The 18,289-nt window shown below is 42.1% G+C and overlaps 1 protein-coding gene across 1 annotated transcript; it reads right to left on the reverse strand.

Annotated features, from left to right (window-relative positions):
* Positions 1-4,115: 4,115 nt before the first annotated feature.
* Positions 4,116-13,998, reverse strand: LOC131180017 (60S ribosomal protein L5, mitochondrial). The gene has a single exon (XM_058147602.1). The coding sequence runs from the start codon at positions 7,536-7,538 to the stop codon at positions 6,978-6,980; it is 561 nt and encodes a 186-aa protein (XP_058003585.1). The 5' UTR covers positions 7,539-13,998; the 3' UTR covers positions 4,116-6,977.
* Positions 13,999-18,289: the final 4,291 nt, after the last annotated feature.

Raw genomic sequence — 18,289 nt, forward strand, 5'->3', positions numbered from 1 at the left:
GAAGCTAACTTCCACCCTTTCCTTTCATGCTCTTTCTCACGGGAAGTGGAATCTGGCCAATAAAAGAAGCCTTTGTCTTTTCCGGGAACATCTTTCTCCTCACTAAGTGGCTGCACACACCAGTCTTACAGATAGAGTCAAGCACGAGACGGGTACGTACTTGTTCTTTTCAGCATGTGCTAGCAAAAGGCTATCTGCGGTGGAATTCGTTGTTTTGCTGGTCGGCTGAGGAAAAGGCAAATGTTATTTGTAGGGATAGACAAGGCATGATTTTCGTCTTGATGAAGTGTAGAACGGGGTTGTCTTTCCATTGAGCCGGGGAGACAATCCACAGCGTAGTCAGTGTCCATTATTGGAGCACGACCTAGTCTGCTAGTCGCCTTAAACCACCCGAAGGAAGCTACTATACGGTCTCTTTTAAGCAGCCTAGGCAGAAGACTATGTGGGGAGTTTCCCGAGACGCTATTCCGAAAGCAATAGAGTAAGGCTCGTACCATTTACAAACTCATTCGAGAAATAAAGAAAAAAGAAGTCTCCTTATTAGCTTCATAAAGTAGACGTCCTTCTTGTAACAGGAAAGTCAAGAAAAAGGGTATGTCCTTTGTACTTTAGGTTGGAATACTGCCTTCGGTATTTAAAGATAAAAGGAAAAGTATTCGCGAATGGTTCTTTTTAAGGTTGGGTTAGGTACCGGGTATAGAGGGCAGCGTGGAGATTGCATCTTTCTTTCGGGAGTTGGGTCTGGAAATAGGGGATAGGAAAAAGAGTGTTCCTTTTTTCGACCTATTCTTCCCGAGTGATTTTCGAAATGTAGAGATTACACGCCGCCCCGAGAACTCTCTTTGTGTTGAGAGAGATTTCCGGGGTTGTTCTTCCTATCATTCCAATAAAAAAAGCAGCCAAGCATTCCTTTCGAGCGGATGTCCGGATTTCTCTAATACAGACAGCCAGGAGACCTAGCCCCCGGAGGAGATACCAGAGCAGAGGGAGGGCCCCAACCTTGCTGATGGCTTGTGTCATTGGGCGGGGGAAGGCAATGTCTCCTCATGTCGAGAGTTAGTGGGGGTCTTATGGATACGTTGAGGTTTTGCTCTTATCCTCTATTTTCGACTCTGGTTTTAGAGGAAGAAAGGGGGCAGCTAAAAAAAGAGCTAGGAAAGATAACTAGTCCGGAAAACCTATTCCCCTAGACTCCCGTCTCGGACATTAACCCTTAGGGCAAGAAGTTCCTTAACAACCCTCGAACACTGTCTTGCTAAGACCGGATATGCCGAATCTGAGCTGAGAGATGCTAGGTCTCGTCTAAGCCCTTGCCCCTCTAGAGATGAATGTGAAACCTCTTCTTTTGATTCACTTGCAGCATCTAGCCTTTGAAACCAATTACCATGTGATGTAATATCAATCCCATAAGCTCGGATTTATGGTTAAGAAGTTCCTTGACTTACTATGAATCGCATCTCTCAAGTGAGAAGGATATGATATATATTGGGCATTGCCTTCCCTTACTTACTAAGTAGGCAATCAATCAGTCCAGCCTTTTCTGATTCACGTGGCAAAGAAGCCCATCTAAGAGCCTATGAATGTGCAACTGACTAGGGCCAAATATAAAGAAATGGGGCTATTTCTATTCCGAGTTGGCCATTTTATTCTTGTCCGAAAGTCAGTGCCCCAGCTGAGTCAATAGCTGCCTAAGAGCCTGTGTCTAGCCAACCGGTGGAGACCCAAGCAGCAAGAACAAGAGGGCATTTTCGAACAAGAACAGTAGCGAGAAGTTGCCTAGCCTTGCTAACGGTTTTCAACCTTTATACCTCACTCAGGGCATAGCTCGAATCTAAAAAAGTTTTTGAAAGTGTTCAGAAATCGTCTGTGAACAAATCGGCTCTTGCAAGAGAAGACAGATCCATAGGCAGCAAAAGAAGACTTGAAGCGGTTGGCATGAGCTATTGAAGATGTCTTTAAAGGTGCTTTTTAGCCACTCGAGATAGGCACTGTGAAAGAAAGAGTGAGATAGACGTCTAAGATAAAGTGCTAGCCAGCAAGCATTCCTTTAGCCATGAATCCGATTCGGGGAGCATATAAATGGTATGCCAACACCTTTTTTTCATCTTCCTATTGAGTTGTCTTTTGAAGAGTACGCCCGGTTCACCAGGTATCGCTTACTTATGACACCTCTTCCGTCGTTTTTGGCCCCCAATGCCACCACCACAATTGATCTTTTCCCGATCGAGAGAGTGAGGTTCTTTGCCTTTACGAGTTGAGTAAACGAAGCACTCGGCTCCCACTTTCTTAAAATAAGTTTCCTGTGCTTGTCTTGTATTGAGGACACCCTCCCACTGCTATGAGAAAAAGCACTTGGCTCTCATTCCATCTTGAGTATAATACCTTCCGCGGTTAAGCCATCACTTCATACCCTTCGTGTCACTAATACTCATGTGCAGAAACTGAGAATTTCTTTCCTCCACTGACACGGAAAAATTCACTCCTTTCCATAGAGCCCAAATACCACCCGAGTAGCCATTAGCCTCAATTCTATGATGAAACTGAAAACCCAGCTTCAAACAAACTTTCCCTTTAATAAAACTTATTTTGTCACCCTAGGAAAACTTTTCAAGTGCCTTAAAACTGGCCGTAGAATTAAGAATTGGAAATTGATGGATAGGGTTCTTTCTGGTTGACTTTCCAAAGACACTAGGCATAGAAGGCTAAGGGCGGAATAAGCGCTATTAGTACAAATGAACTGACATGACATATTAGCCCTTGCTTACAGGAGTAGCCTGCACTGGTCTTGATTGAAAGAGTGTTGTTTCCCTGAGGAGGGTTCCACCGGCGTTTATGGATAGTCCTTAAGGGCTTCCTCTCTTACTATCAGAGTAGGATGGCACTGGTATTGACTTTATTGACTTTCATTTTGTTCCGTAAATAGCTTAGCTTAAAAGCTTCTTCATTTACTGAAAGGAAAGGCTAAGCTGCTTCCTCTGCTTATATATATTATATGGCAAGCAAAACATTAGCTCTTGCTTGCCATATTACTGGTTCTGGCATACTGGACTTACTTATTAAGCACTCCACCCTCGGCTCAAATAAGACCAAGCCAATTTCGATTAAATAAAGAAAAGGTGTCATACGGCTTCATCAGGATAGCGCTGTCATCCTAGCATAGATCTTTCTGCGTAGAGATGGATTCTTTCTTTCTTCTATAATAATATCGTTATACATTTCTCCTTTGCCTTACTGAAAGGCTGTTCAAACAATGAAGCTGAGTACGAAGCGCTCATTGCCGGCCTCCTGGTAGTCAACCAAATTGGTATAAAGGTCCTCATGATCCTATGGGAATTCGCAGTTAATCATTCGCCAACTCTAGGGTACATTTGAAGTATGCAAACCAGAATTGTTGCCCTACCACGCCATGGCTATGGAGCTCATGAAAGAGTTCGAGCTACTCGAATTCTGCCACGTACAAAAGAAAAAGAACGACAAAGCAGACGCATTCGCCAAGTTAGTAGCCGCTCTAGCAGCCCCCCTGGTGGCAGAACATAAGTCATTATACATGACAGGGTCCTTTTTCCAGGCCGGAAAGAACAACTCCAGGATTGCAACGCTGTCACCATAGTGGAAATGGCTCCCTGCATGGAAGTATCTATTGAAGATTGGAGACATTATTTTATTAACTACTTTAAGCACGGCAGATGGCCAGAAGAAAGCCACAAAGGAACCCAGCTTCGAAGGAGGTTGCCCCAGTATGTGTATTTAAACGAAACTTTATACAAAAAGTCTTATGCTGTGGCTGAGATGTTTGTCTAGTGATGAAGCAAGGCAAGCCATGTACGAAGTACATTCAGGGGTGTGTGGTGCCCACCGGTCTGGGCCAAAGATGCGAGTTAAGCTCAAACAGATAGGGTACTACTGGCCTACAATGGTCCAGAATTGTATGGACTATGTTAAACGCTGCAACATTTGTCAAATCCACGGAGACTATATGCCAAACCCCTTGCGTCCTACCGTAGCATCCTGGCCTATCTTTCTGATGCGCTAGTACTAAACTTACCTGCCGAGCATACGAAAAGGAGTATCTTTTCCCTATCTAAGCTATATCAACATAGCCAACTAGAAAACTCATCCGCTTGTCAATTCTTGGTGTAATACTCACTTGTAAATGATTGGTGTCAGAATTTTTCACTGATCAGGTGTGATCAGTCTCATCCGTGTAAGAATTAGGAATTCCTTTTCCAACTCGTCCCGGAATGGGCGTTATGGCAAAGAACAAGAAGAAAACAAAAGGAGAAATTTGTCCAATAGTAACAAATGGTGCCTCCACAGGTTGACATCCGATCCAACCTAGTAGTAAGCAATCCGCCAAAAGCAACCAAAAGATTCCTTGGTGAATCGGGCGAAAACTTGAACTACGCACATACATACTTTTAAAAAAAGGTAAAGCTAACAGACATATAAAAACTGGTGCTATTGCGGCTACACCTCCCGATTTGTCAGGTATACTACGAAGAATGGCATGGATCGGTAGGAAATACCATTCCGGCACAATATGAGGCGGGGTGGGCATCGGATTAGCAGGTATATAATTGTCGGGATGCCCCAAAACATTAGGAGCATAAAAAATCCAAATGGAAAAAAAGATAGCAAAAGCTACCCAACCTACTAGATCCTTTACATAAAAATAAGGGTAAAAAGCAATTTTATCCATCTCTGAATGTACACCCAATGGATTATTTGATCCATATTGATGCAATGCAGCCAGATGAAGAAGACTGGCGCCTACTAAAATAAAGGGGAGTAAATGATGAAGACTAAAAAAACGATTTAAGGTGGCATTGTCCACGGAGAAACCACCCCAAAGCCAAGTCACTATGGTATCTCCTACTACAGGTATGGCGCTAGCTAAGCTTGTAATTACTGTAGCTCCCCAAAAGCTCATCTGACCCCAAGGTAGTACGTATCCTATAAAAGCTGTCACAATCATTAATAGGAATATTACAACTCCGAGACACCGAACAAATTCCCTAGGACTGCTATAACTCGCATGATATAGACCGCGAAAAATATGAAGGTGAACCACAATGAGAAACATACTTGCCCCATTAGCATGCATATAACGGAGCAACCAGCCCCCTTCAACATCTCTCATAATGTGTTCTACGCTGTTGAAAGCTAGATCCACATGAGGTGTGTGATGCATAGCTAAAAAAACGCCAGTCACTATCTGAATGACTAAACAAATACCAGCTAACGGACCGAACCCCCACCAATAACTAAGATTGCTCGGGGTTGGATAATCTATCAAATGCTGATTAAGTGTGGAGGATATAGGTTGTTTAAGAAGAGAGAATCGTTGGTTCCTTATAGTCATTTCTCTTTCCTATCGTGACAACTCTTGTTCCCCCACCTTTTTATTTAGCGTTCTGGGGCCCTACTGACTATATATATATAATATATATAGTACCCTTTCTTCCACCTCCGAAGGATGGAGGGGGTATACAGCGAAAGAAGCGTCGAAGGGGTCATCCTGGCTTACTGAAAAGTCGTCCGACTGCTCGGTGACCGAATCAGAGAGGTTTTTACCGCTTTCTCTCCAGCCCTCTCGGACTGATCATCTTGCTGGAACAAAGCAAGCTTAGGAATGAATCTAATGGAAATTTAGGTCTCTGTCCGCTTGGAAGATTTTCTTTCCTCTTCGGTGAAAGAGGGCAAAGGCGTGTGGGAGAAAGAAAACTAAAAGGAGAGAAGATTTCGTCCACCAAGCGGGACAGAGTGCGACCCCTAAGCAATTGGAGGTTCTCGATCATCTCTTGGGGTCCATATCATCTGAAAACTTTTCCTGTTCCATTAGCATAGCTAAATTTGAATAGGATGACTCAGTGTCAGGAAAAGTAAGCCCCCCTTGCCTTGATTGAATTTGGCTTCGCTGCGCCCTGAATCAATCAAAAAGCTTATTGATTTGATTCATCCCATTTCATTTAGGCGAGAGGGAGGCTGTGAGTCACCTGGGCTACGGATTTTTCGGTTGGTTGATTCTTGAAATCACCTGTTGAGAAAAAAAAAGGCCCTCGGGTCCCGACCCACAAATGAATAGGAAGCGGGGCGAGGGTCTTTCATTAAAGGGGGAAAGGGTGGGGTTTTGTTCTGGGGGGGCCACCTTGCGCAGCTTTAGAAAGGAGAGAATTTCAGAAAGTCATTCTCTCCAACCCTTTCTATCTATCTTTACTTTAGAAGTAGGGCGAGAGAAAGTCAATATGATGTGCGTTGGTTTTTCCAACGAAACTAAGCACTTTTTTTTCTTTATCATTCGAAGGGCTCAGTCCCACACTCTGACTTCAATGATGGGAACAACCTCCGCACTCCGGCGCTCCAATGAACAACAGTTCTCCGCCTTACTATATTTAGAATAGTGGTCGACCCCTCGGGAGTTACATTCGTAACTTAATGTTATGTTTACGCGGTGATATTCTATCTTTCCAAGATTACCACCCTGTACGTAGTCTATGTCTGGGGAGCATACTTGACAGGAGATAGACACGGGCGGTAGAGAGGTCCCCCAGCCCCGTTAGCATCTCCGATCCGAGATAAGGGATTACTCCGTTAGGTCTTTTCGGTCCGGAGCCGGCCGGTAATTGACCTACTTACCTTGCTTATGGACCAGCTGCAGAGCTAAGCCTTGTTCTATTGGTTTGGTGGTTGCTACCAAGACGATTTCTTTATGCCCATCAAAGGACCTCGAGATGCTAATCCACGAAAAACGATACGAGAAATTCGAAAGAACTCATATACGGAACGAGGGCGACCCGTGAAAATACATCGGTTTCTTACTCGTGCAAAGGAACTCTTTTTTGGCAACTTGGACAACTTATAACGATGTTTGTCCCGCATATCACTAGGAGGATCTTTACAAAAGGCTTTATAAAGCTTTCGTCTTAGCCGCGAGCAATCTACGTTTGTGATCTCGTATATTTCGCTTCTCCGACATCTTACTGACTTTCCCCCTCATCTTTTTGAAAAAAGCCGCTCCACGGTGGTAAAGTCTCATCTTGTGTGTTGGCCGAAGTGACAATAGTCACATTGAACCCTCGAATATGTTCGAGGATCTCGAAATGATCTTCCAGTTCTGGGGAGAATTCGCAAAACTCCGTTTCCATCGAGAATTGAATGGAGTTTTCCCGTATTTCGACCGGAGAATCTAAGAGAGACATTACTGTCGAGATTCTGACCGAAAAATTAGACATTCCATGCCCTCGGAGAGTGCTTTGTCGTGCTAGGTCACTGACATATCCTTTTTTGTCTTTATTTGACCCCAAGAATGGATTGGATCGAAACGACTTTCCTGTCGAACCCCTTTGTGTCTGTATGAATTTCTGACCGCATGGAATCTCCATAGCCAATTTTCCATTTTTGATTATGAAATCATAAGGTGCCTTTGGTACTACTCTTATTTCACACAATCCAGGAACTTCCATAACGTTGGCGTGATTCGGTTTGAGCAACGGATCCTGACGTGATACATCTTCGTAATGAAAATAGAGTGGAAACATGAGGTGGCTTTTACAGTATCTATAGAATAAGCACTGTGAACTATCTGCTTCAAAAAGATAGTTGTAAGAAAGAAGACTGAAGATTGGAATACGAATGAGATCAGAAAGGCGGGCAAACAATGCAATAGCTTCGGTTAGATGGCGGACCTCTGGTCACTGCACAGAGGGCGTATAGGAGCGCAGAAGAGAATTCCATAATTCAATTCTTATCTTTCTACTAGAATATAAAGAATGAACAAAATAAGAAAAACGAAATATCTATTTTCAATAGGGGTTAACGCCGGTTGTGGCGACGGTTGTGGCCCAGGCGCCGTTTCGTCTATTTCCCCAATGAATATGGACCATAAAAAAACAAATATGAAATGAAAGACACTACATAGAAATAGAACGATTATGGGGATGTACGGCTTAATCAATGTTTCAAATAGATATCCGATACCTTGAAAAATGAGAGCTACGAAAACGGTTCGTTTAACCAACCAATTCCAGTTGATCAACCATCTCCCGCTCTTGGGGACGAAGCTGCTTTTACAACCGAACGATTGATTATTATTATTAAAATTACGATTTTTCAGTGGGTTTTGGCGTTTATGGCGTCGTGTGGCATGTGCCACCGCTATTATCTCTTCTTTTGAATAACCACCATAAACTATAAAATCCTGTACGGACAAGAAGTAGATACAGATCGGTCCCCACCCTTTTTTGAATTGAATGTCACATTCCATGTCCTCGAACAAAGTTTTGATCTTTCTTGCTAGGAAGGTGCTTTTGGATGAATCAAAAGATTTTCATTTTACTCCACAAAAAAAATCATAATGGAAGGTGTCTTCTTTCTTTGCTTCTCCTTGTGCTATCAAGACTGATTTACATTCAAAGGTACTGCAAAGCCGCTCATGGATTGTGTTCGAATTAATACCTTTTTTTGAACTATCGTTCAGAATGAGTAAGAAATGAAAATCTTTGGCGGGTGTCATAGTAGCATTTTGTACTTTCTTTCCTCCTCTAGTCTATTAATCAAAAGATCCCCGAAACCGGAACCGGACAACGATTTTCCTTTCCGGATTATTCCCCGTTCTCCGCGAGAAATATATATATAATCGGGGATTACTTATTAGACTCTGAATCCATTCTCTCTCAGAGGATTCAATCTTCTTGGTAATCACCTACGTAATTTGAGGACTCCTATTTGCTTTTGCTGATCAGCACAGTTGATGGCTGAAGATAAGACTGCCAGATTGGTTTCTGCATATGTTTCAGAAGATGGATCAACCTTTCGCATGGATTTTTCCAGGTTATGCAGAAAATGTCGAATCTTGATGTGCTGACTGGACTTCAAGACTTCAAGGTCAGGTCCGCCTAAATTGCTCCCTACCTATAAATGCTTCTTAAGTAATTATGCTTCTGCTCGTTTCCCCATTCTATTCTAGACCTTTGGTCCCTACATTCCTCCTCTTTAGTCTTGCTCTTGTTTTTGCACTTACTTACAGTTAAAGCCCAATTTGAGGCCTGCAAACTTCTATCCACAACATCATTGGAATATATAGGGCTCAAACAAAAGAACTTGATGAAGAAAACTAATCTCTGGCATTGACTCAATATAAGACTGAACACAAACTGCAACGACCTAACAGTAGACAGAAAACAGTGTGTAATGACCGCAAAAAAGACAAAAAATAAACGGAGACGTGTCACCAGAGAAAGAAGCACTCTCAAGTGACATTTACAGCAGGGAAACCCCTCGGATATCTGTCGTCTTGGCCCTTGTTCGCTTTGTCAAATCATCTTTTGATTTGGCACTGCGCGCAGGAGGCGTACCCAGGTCGTTATTTCGATCGTTATGGGGTACTCGGTGATGATGTGGTCATTGCCGACACAGAAGTAGCTAGGTTGGCTCAGCACTATCTGTCCAAATTAGGTGTTAAGATTTCTTATCCGAAATCCCTAATTTCGGATAGTGGTGCTGCCTCGTTGCTAAGGCATACAACTGATATGCGAAAACAATCAGATATGTTACAGCCGATAAGCGACAATCAATAAGATATGTTGGTTTAGACTGATAATCGCAAAGAGAAGAGAAGATGCTCGCCTAAAAGGAGAGGGAAGTGAAAACTCCTATCCCTATTTTTATCTCTAAGTTATCCATGTTTTGAAGCCTTGAAGCTTGATCTGCCTGATCCACTTTCCACTGTGAACCTGCCAAAGAAAGCTGGCCGACATATTGGACGGACTCTCGGATCATGGATGAAAGAGCTATCCGGTTCCAATCTCGTTTAAAAGAAAGGAAGTGGAAAGTCATGAGCTTCTCCTTCTTCTTTTCGTTCTAGTGTTGTATTGAGGAGAGAATGTGGTGAGAATAAAGGATAGACTGTCCTTCCGATGAATCTACTTTGCTTTGATCACCAGTAATGAATGGGTTGACTCGCTTTGATTTTTTGTTGAGTGCAGTCAACCCCGCGTTCCCTAAGTTCAGACTCTTGCCCTAAAAATGCATTTCCCAAGAAGGAAAGCAAAAGACATAAACTTTAAGCAAACAAAAAAACACTCCCCTCTTCTCTTAAAACCCTTGTGCCAGCGTGGAGCAAAGCAAGATGCTACAATGAATGAAGAATCGCAGTTTACATCGAAGAAAAAGAAAATGAAAAGCTGCTCGACGAGCGGTTAAGCATCATCAGAGAAACTAGATATTAAAAAATGGATTTCCAAAATAAAATAAAATAATGTCCAGGCCATTTCCTTTCGAGGCATACTCTTCTTAGTTTGAACCCTTTTCAAAAGGTATTAAGGGGCAGGAGCAGCCAGAGGCGGGGATCAATTTATCTCCTTGGGCTCGGGAAAAGACTATTCAAGCATTAATCTTCATTCCGGGATGGGGAATCTCTTATTATGCTTCTAACCCACCGGACCAAGAATGAAGTTATCACGAAAAGGAACTGAGTCCGATCTTCTTCCACCTACGCTACGTCAACTGGACTTTTTCACTATAGTAGCGAGTAGTTCGAAACCCGCAATAGAAGGGATTTAGTTTGAAGGGAAGAGTTCCGGTCCGGCGTTAGGCGTTATCGGTGTGCTCATTCCGGATTTATTTGTACCGCCCAGAAGAGCACGAGAGAAGAGCGGATCCAATACCAAGTGACTTCTTTCCCAGAATGATAAAAGATGGTGTTTTCTATCTCTTTTTTTTTTTTTTATGAATTGAGTCTGTTTTTTATGTTATTTTGTACTGTACAACTACTTTTTGTGGGATCGTTTTCTCATGAGAGGTAATTAAAAGAAATTATAAAATGGATTGCTACCTATGCCTAGATCTCGGATAACTGGAAATTTTATTGATAAGACTTTTTCAGTTGTAGCCAATATCTTATTACGAATAATTCCGACAACTTCGGGAGAAAAAGAGGCATTTACTTATTACAGAGATGGTGTGATTTTATTTTTTTATTTACCGCTGTCAAGTCTTAGGAGAAAGACACTTCCAGACCGAGACTCTACCCTAGAAGACGAGCTTTCTTCTCTTACGCAATTGTTGACTACCTAGAAAGATTTTTCACTTCACACTTTCTATATATCTGTTTTCATCAAATCAAAACTTTCATTTAGCTCTGAGCGAGAGCCAAAAGCATTCTTTTCTACTCTCTTATGAAATTTCACGAATTGGAGTTAGCGTCACAAATCGACTGCTAATCTTTTCTCAAGTCAAGGAAAGCCCCTTGAATTGGAATCTTTCAGCATAAGGGTAGGCTTAGGCTTAATTTATCTAACCCGGGTGTTATTACCTCTCTTGCTTTATTTAATAAGGATTGAATTCATCGCCTTGCCTTTCGCTATAAGATAAGAGTAGATTCGTTCACAGACGATTCAATAGCAACCCCTTCTTTTCTTGCAGCAAGAAGCGAGAACAAGCCCTTCAGATTCAATTGCGACAAGAGAGCGTTTATTCCGACAACAGGAAAGTCAGAACGTAAGAAAGGCAATCAAGCATGCGGCTTAAGGACTGGTGCTTTACTATCCAAAACTCTTAAGGCAACAACAGCTCCTTCTCTTCCGAGTTGGCATGAAGCCTATTCTGTTGATTCACTGTCCATCTTCGATTCGACTGATGCCATACTTTCTTATAAGATGCATAACCCCCCCCCAATTTAGAATCTAGAGGCATAAAGACTTCTAATTTCAATTCAAAGGCCTTAATCATATCCCAGGCCGTCAGATTGCTTTTGATGCTTCCTAGCTTAAGAATCAGTAATTGTATGCTATCGAGTGTTATCAAGGAAGATTAAAGACATGGGCAGAATCCTCTCTTTCAAGATTAACGGTCTATTCGCCGAGATCCAAAACTTCGCCATTGCTGCTAGCTATAGCCATGGCAAATCGGTATAATCCACTAAATTGCCTTTACTTTTTTTAGCATCTAGCTATTTGCTAGTAGAATAGATACTCATTCATTGAATACCATTCATTCAAACCCTTCTTCTCTGCTCCATATGAAGAAAATAAAATGATCGAATTCTCACGTAAATTTGTAGAACCTTTGGAGAGAGTTTCCTAGCTACAAGCTAAGATAAAGTAGTTTCAAAGTTGGTAGTACTTCTTCACAATAAGACATCTTTTCATTTCGAGATGCTGGCCTTGCCGAGAAGGGCTTGCAAAGGACAGATGTCCCAGTTAGATGACTTAAGGAGTGGAAAAGAAAAGCCGATAATGCCTCTTGATAGGAGGACTTCCTTGAAGAGCCTGTTTAACCCCTATTTATGGAAGTAGGGAAGCCCCCCTCTTCTGATTCTGGTTATGCCTTGGGATTGGGACTTGATTTAAGGGAAATGGCATGACATGATGAGTGTTTTGAAGCTATTTCATCTGGCTTGATAACAGCCAATTCCACTAATAAAAAGGACGGGGATTAGATTAGGATTAGGCGGTAAGCGAAGTAACCTCCAGGAACCGTAACCAATGCCTCACCAAAGTCTTTCTAAGCAAAGAGGCGAGAGCTTTCTATATTATGATACCACAGCAAGACGTTAATAAAATAAAGTCAAAAGCATCAGACCATACATAATTATGACTGACGGGCAAAAACAAAAACAAAAGTATTCAGCCGAGCTTGAATTCAATTCCAGCAAAGACAAATGAAGGAGAACTGACTTCAATTTCAATTGAAAAGAAGGCACTGCACCGGGAATTCCTATCCTATTCGATTAGGAAACTTATAATTCTAGAGCAAGTGACATCCATATCAAATCCTCCAGAAGTTATGCTCAACAGGAAAGTAATTAAGAAGTGCCACAGCACTATTGCTATTGATCGGACATTCACAATTGCATTACCTGAATGGAATGGCAGCAGTCTTATTAGTCCCAATCCCTGCGCATTCAAGAACAAGCCCATCTAGGAATATCTAATCCCTTGGGTACGAACTAGCATTCGATTCTGTGCACGTGGTAAACTCTTTCTCCTTTAAAGAGAAAGAGGGCATTCTCCGCATCAACAATTTCACTTCCTTGCCCTAAAGCTCGCTGGCTTTCCAAAACAGCCTAACAGGATTGGTGAAACTGGATTGGTTGGATGCTTTTCCTTGCTCTCTACTTTCCTAAGCCTGCTCACTGACTTCACTTACTAGCTAGAAAAAGATGCGAAGAGTCTGCTCTCATTTGTTTAAAATACAACTCCGGGGACGAAGTCATCTTAATAGTAAAAGAGCCTGGGACTGATGTAAAGGCTTTCAAATGCTATAGCCTAGAGATAAAATAAAATGATATAAGGGAAGAAATCTACCTATTATCTTTTTTAACCTACAATGGAATTATCCTTAGCCCTCCTAGAGAAACTATTACCTCCTTGAGTACGAGCGCGAGTAAGATATTGAACGTCCCTCGTATAGATCTACTGTATTCACCTATTCCCTCGCCTCGGCTGGATCGACATGAAATGAAAGAGATTAAGAAGGGAAGGCGAAAGCAAAGGCATTAGGATAGAAATGACAAGGATAAGAACTAGACTGCTTCACTCCTGGCTTTTCAACTAACTGGCCAGGAGAGTTTACTTATTACTTCCTTAGGACTGCAATAGGACTTGCTTAGTCACCTCCTTAACTCATAGAATGCTTGAAAACTATCTTAACTGATCTGATTGTGACTTGCTTTCGAGCTAACTTGGCTTGGTGAAATCACAGCAAGAGACAGGGCTAATGGTTGGTTTTGTCTACTATATTTATTATGATTGATATCCTCGATAAAAATCGCCTTACCTTAAGAGGCGGGATAAGAAAGAGAGAGAGCCCGTGGAAGACTTAAAATTTTAATATCTGTAAATTTCTTCGTCAATTGATTCCTAACACCTTGAAGGTTTTTAATCAAACTCCCTTCCTGCTCCTTTGAATGAGAAGGCAATCAATTTGTTAGCTTTCTCGGCTTAACGACTCTTCAGCTTAAGGAGTTTACTACTTACAAGGCCTCTCTTTCTTAAAAAAAAAGCCTTCGATGTAGTGATGAAATTGTGACACATAATCAATCCTATTTGTTTTGTTCATTACTAAAATGAATAGGATTTTAGCTGTAGCTTGCTCCCAAGTTCAAGCGCTAGTTGCCCCCCCGCTTCCGAGCAACGTCTTGTAAGAATTGCAAAGCTTTTATTTGCCAAACAAGAAAATCTTTGGCCAATTCTAAAAGCTTCACCCGGGCTTTCAGCTGTGTCACTTTTTGCTCAAAGTCTTCTTGTGCCTCAGCCGAGGGGAGATTTAGATCGGGAAGTTGCGAAGGGCCGACATCGCTTCCACCGCCTCCGCTAGAAAGAGGCAATGAAATTGATGAATGAATGCATTAGAGGGATTCTTTTCTAGCCTAGTTCTTCCACATGAATACCATATGATAAAAAGAAAGACCGATTTACCTGTGTTAAGGATAGTGCACTAGAATCAATAGAAGAAGAATCCGATATGAGTGAGGGTACTATAATGTCCTAACCGTAATGACACAACACATAACCCTAAATAACATGTATCTCTAAAATAGATATCTCTTTTATCTTATCTTCTCTGGCTTAAAGGAGAAAAAGGCATAAATAAGGCAGCTTTTAATGCAGCGGCCATTCCGCGCCCGAACATCGTGAGGGTGCCACCATGCCCTATTTATAATGAACAAATACAGGAAAGTCAATCTTGTGTCCCCTAAATAAAATATATCTTCCAGCGAACCCTAAGGCCTTTCTCTTCTATCTATTAGTCTATCTTTTAATTTATCTTTTAAGGCAGATACAAACCCTTTAACTGCATTTAAGGCATTTAACTTAGCCAGCAAAACAAGGCAATAAAAGAAAAGCGGACATTTAATTTAAAGGCCTGAGGGAAATAAACCCAAGGAACTGGCGGGACGCAAAACCCTTAGCTGCATTTAAGGCATGAGGCCTGAGATACAAAGGCAAAGTGGCCATTTAACTTCTACCTTCCCGGTAATTAAAGGCTAACCTGTTTTTTGTTACTCGGATAGGTGAACTGATTAATTGGTTTTTCTAGAGTTAAGTCTTTCTTTGGTGCCTGTAATCTTTCCCTTTAAGGCAGGAGATAAACGGCTAAGAGATAAAACCCTTGACCTTTGGCGGCAAAAAAGACATTTCAATTTCAAGGCCGTAAAGGCTAATCTAATTGAGTTAACCTGATTTAAGTTACCCGTAAAGTTGATCTGATTAAGGTTTGGCCTCCGGAAGATTCTTAAAATTAGAACAGTTTAATCGGTTTGGAGAGAGTTTTTTCTTTCTTTGGTCCCGGTAATCTTTATCTTAGGCAACCCCGCTTTCAATTCAAAGGAGCCCAGCAATTTCTGCTTATTAGATCCAGAACCCTCCCTGGCGGTAAGAAGTTCCATGTGTGTGTGCACGAGCCAGCCAATTCTGTCTTTCCAAGACATGAAAACCGCTGGCTTGTGTGCGGTTAGAATTTTCAAAAGGGGAGAGTATCCAGGGTCCTTCCCAACCAATATCTGCAATCCCACTAGCACTTCTAGCAAGAAGGAATCAAAGAGAGAACGAAAGCAACTCAAATTGGCACTCAAACCTTTAGTACTGGAAAGAATAGATGCCTAGTACTGATAGACACCATATCCACGTAATAGACCTTAGGAATGTTACCCCCATTCCCCTTATCCATTTCATTTGATAACTTGCTTGCCTTTTTTCTGCTAGTGGATGGGCTGGATTGCCTAAGAGGTAAAGAGACTTTCCTTGCTAGCTTGCCCTAGAGTCTTTTGACCTATAACCTGCTGGCTTAAGAGTGGCTGGAAGGCCTAAGTCCCTCTATCTATTGTTCGAGTAACTCCGTTCCTTTCAAGGAAAGCCTTTAGCAGTACCTTAGGGAAAAGCCCGTTTTCAAGCGGGTTCTAGGATTAGCACTCCAGCAAGACAAGATTCGAAAGCTAGCACTCTTTTCAAGCCTATAGCCTATATATGAATTATTCTCAGCCATCCATATGGGAGTTCCCCGCCAGCCTGTGGGAGTGCCACTATCAATAGGTTTGCAGAAGCTTTCCTTCTTGTCCACGCTTTGAAGGCTATAAGACAGATTCACAGTAAGCACAGCTCTTGCTTATGAGGCTGAAAGAGAGACTAGAAAGCAGGATCTTGGCGGATCTCTATGGTAATATCGGTTGTTGATTCTTTTCTTAGAGTCCTTTGCTTTCACTAGAAAACCAATCACTCTAAGTCTGTTCTCAACTCTAAAAACTCTCATTCTCTAAATCTGTTTTTAATTCACATCTTTTCTTTCCCATCATGAAACTAAAAATAGCATAATATATGGTCAGAGGGTCAGAGATGTGAGGTTCAACCTCCAGGGGAAAAGGCGACGGTCAATTCATTAATATCGGCAAATTTCGGGGCGGGAAAGAGAGATTGTTAAGTTAAGATCTAGTCTCTTGGGAGATAAAATACACGGCGCCCGGAAGAACTTATTTCCTTTCTTAGCTTGTGCGAGAGTCACTGCGCGGGACTATACGGACTAGTAAGATAGACTCTCTTCCCAGTACTAATCGATATCAAGGGGCGTGGCGCTTGCTTACTCCTTAGAGAAGAAGGTCTTGAGCCTGTAAAGGAGAGCTTGGATGGCAGGAAGCTCGACGGATAAGTTTAGGGTAGATGGCGGGAAGTGCTTTGGGAGAGGATGGAATCTTGATTTCCCTAGAAGGCTGATTGCGACAAGGTCTGCAAGAGAGGACTACTTTAGATTAAAACTGAAAGAAGATACAACCGAACCGTGGACATATAATATAAAGGCTATTTCCAGTTAAGTAGGTTCCTTTTGCGGGGAATCCACCCTAAATAAGTAGCACTTTTAGTCTAGAATTATATGTACACAAATCTCGGATAAAGGAAAGGCCGTGTCGGGAAATCTTCTGTTTACTTTATCAATCAAAGTAAGAGTCTTAGCCGCTTGTGCCTCGATAAATAGGCTTTATAGGCGCCGTAAAAAGCTTTAGAGCGAATGCTTTCAAGAGTCGGTTGAAGCCTTGGCATAAGCCTCAACGGAATGAATTCCATCCAAAGTTACATCCTTCATACTATAGGTTGACAAACCGTCCTTTTTGATTTGACACCACACAGATTTCGACTATTGAATAAGGTTTGAGACCCTTTATTCCTTTTTTTTTTTAAACTATCGTTAAAACGCTTTATAGAAGCCTTTAAGTTTTAAAGATAAGATAACGCCTCTAAGGCCGCTATTCCTGACCTTAGGAAGGAATAGAGTAAGGCCTTTACCGATTCGGAACTTTGTTTTTCTTTTATTGTTGATTATCTATTTCTTATCTTTAGTATTGGTCTACAACTATTTATTTCAATTAAAAAGCAAGGACTAATATAGCACCCCACGGAACACCTATTTGATCCATCTAGCCTGCCAACAAGGGCTCGGGCCTCTGTTCAAGGAGTGACTTTGTTGAGCTCTTTTAGTGAGTGAACAGCCGCTTTCCTAATAAATACATTCCATTCAGACGATTCGGTGGCCGAGTTGGTCTGACTCAGGAAGCTCCTCCAGAGCAAAGCAAGCTGTAAGTCAGTTTCAAGTCTGCCTTCCGCTAGAAAGCTCACTACACGCCACGTCACTTTTGACTTAGCAAAGAAAGACAAGCTACGAACTACCGCTGCCCTTCCGTGCTCGTAGGTTGACTCCCCTATGCATCCCGACTAAGGTCTCACAAACGTGCACTTCCCTTATGCATCCAGCCGCTTCACTAATGTGAATAGGTTATATAGAAAGGGTGGGTTTCTTATATACTCTTATGTGCGTTCCTTCTTCGAACCTTTTGGTATGTATTGCCCCCTAACTATAGATCAGATCCACCGGACGAGAAACTCAATTCCGCACTGCTGCTGAGTCGTCGGACTTATCCACCAAGGGATTCGTGGAATTTCTGTGGATTGTGTTGGGGGAAATCTACCAAAGCTAGGCAGATAGATAGACTCCTTTCCCGCTGCTAAGGGAGAGCAAGAAAAAAAATAAAATGATTGTTTTTTAATCAGCGTCCCCTTTTGGGTATGCAGATACTAAGAGTCCTCTCACTACCAACCAGTAGACATCATCTGGCTGGGTCTTGCCGGTATCAACAACGAGAAAAAAACAACCAAATGAAAACAGCAACTAACTATGGCTCTTGGCCCAGACAACGTCCTAGGCGTAGGGGGGATCGGAGCAAGAGGGAACGCCTAGACGGACGTTTTTATTCCTGGGCTGCAGTAAGTAGATCGAGAGGTCGTTCCGCCCCTTGTCCCCGAAG

The sequence above is a fragment of the Hevea brasiliensis genome, chromosome 5, assembly GCF_030052815.1.
Source record: "Hevea brasiliensis isolate MT/VB/25A 57/8 chromosome 5, ASM3005281v1, whole genome shotgun sequence".
Taxonomy (NCBI): Eukaryota; Viridiplantae; Streptophyta; class Magnoliopsida; order Malpighiales; family Euphorbiaceae; genus Hevea; species Hevea brasiliensis.

What these genes read in the sequence shown, in the direction of transcription:
- LOC131180017 (XM_058147602.1), bottom strand. Translation starts at nt 7,538, where the DNA reads ATGTTTCCACTCTATTTTCATTACGAAGATGTATCACGTCAGGATCCG.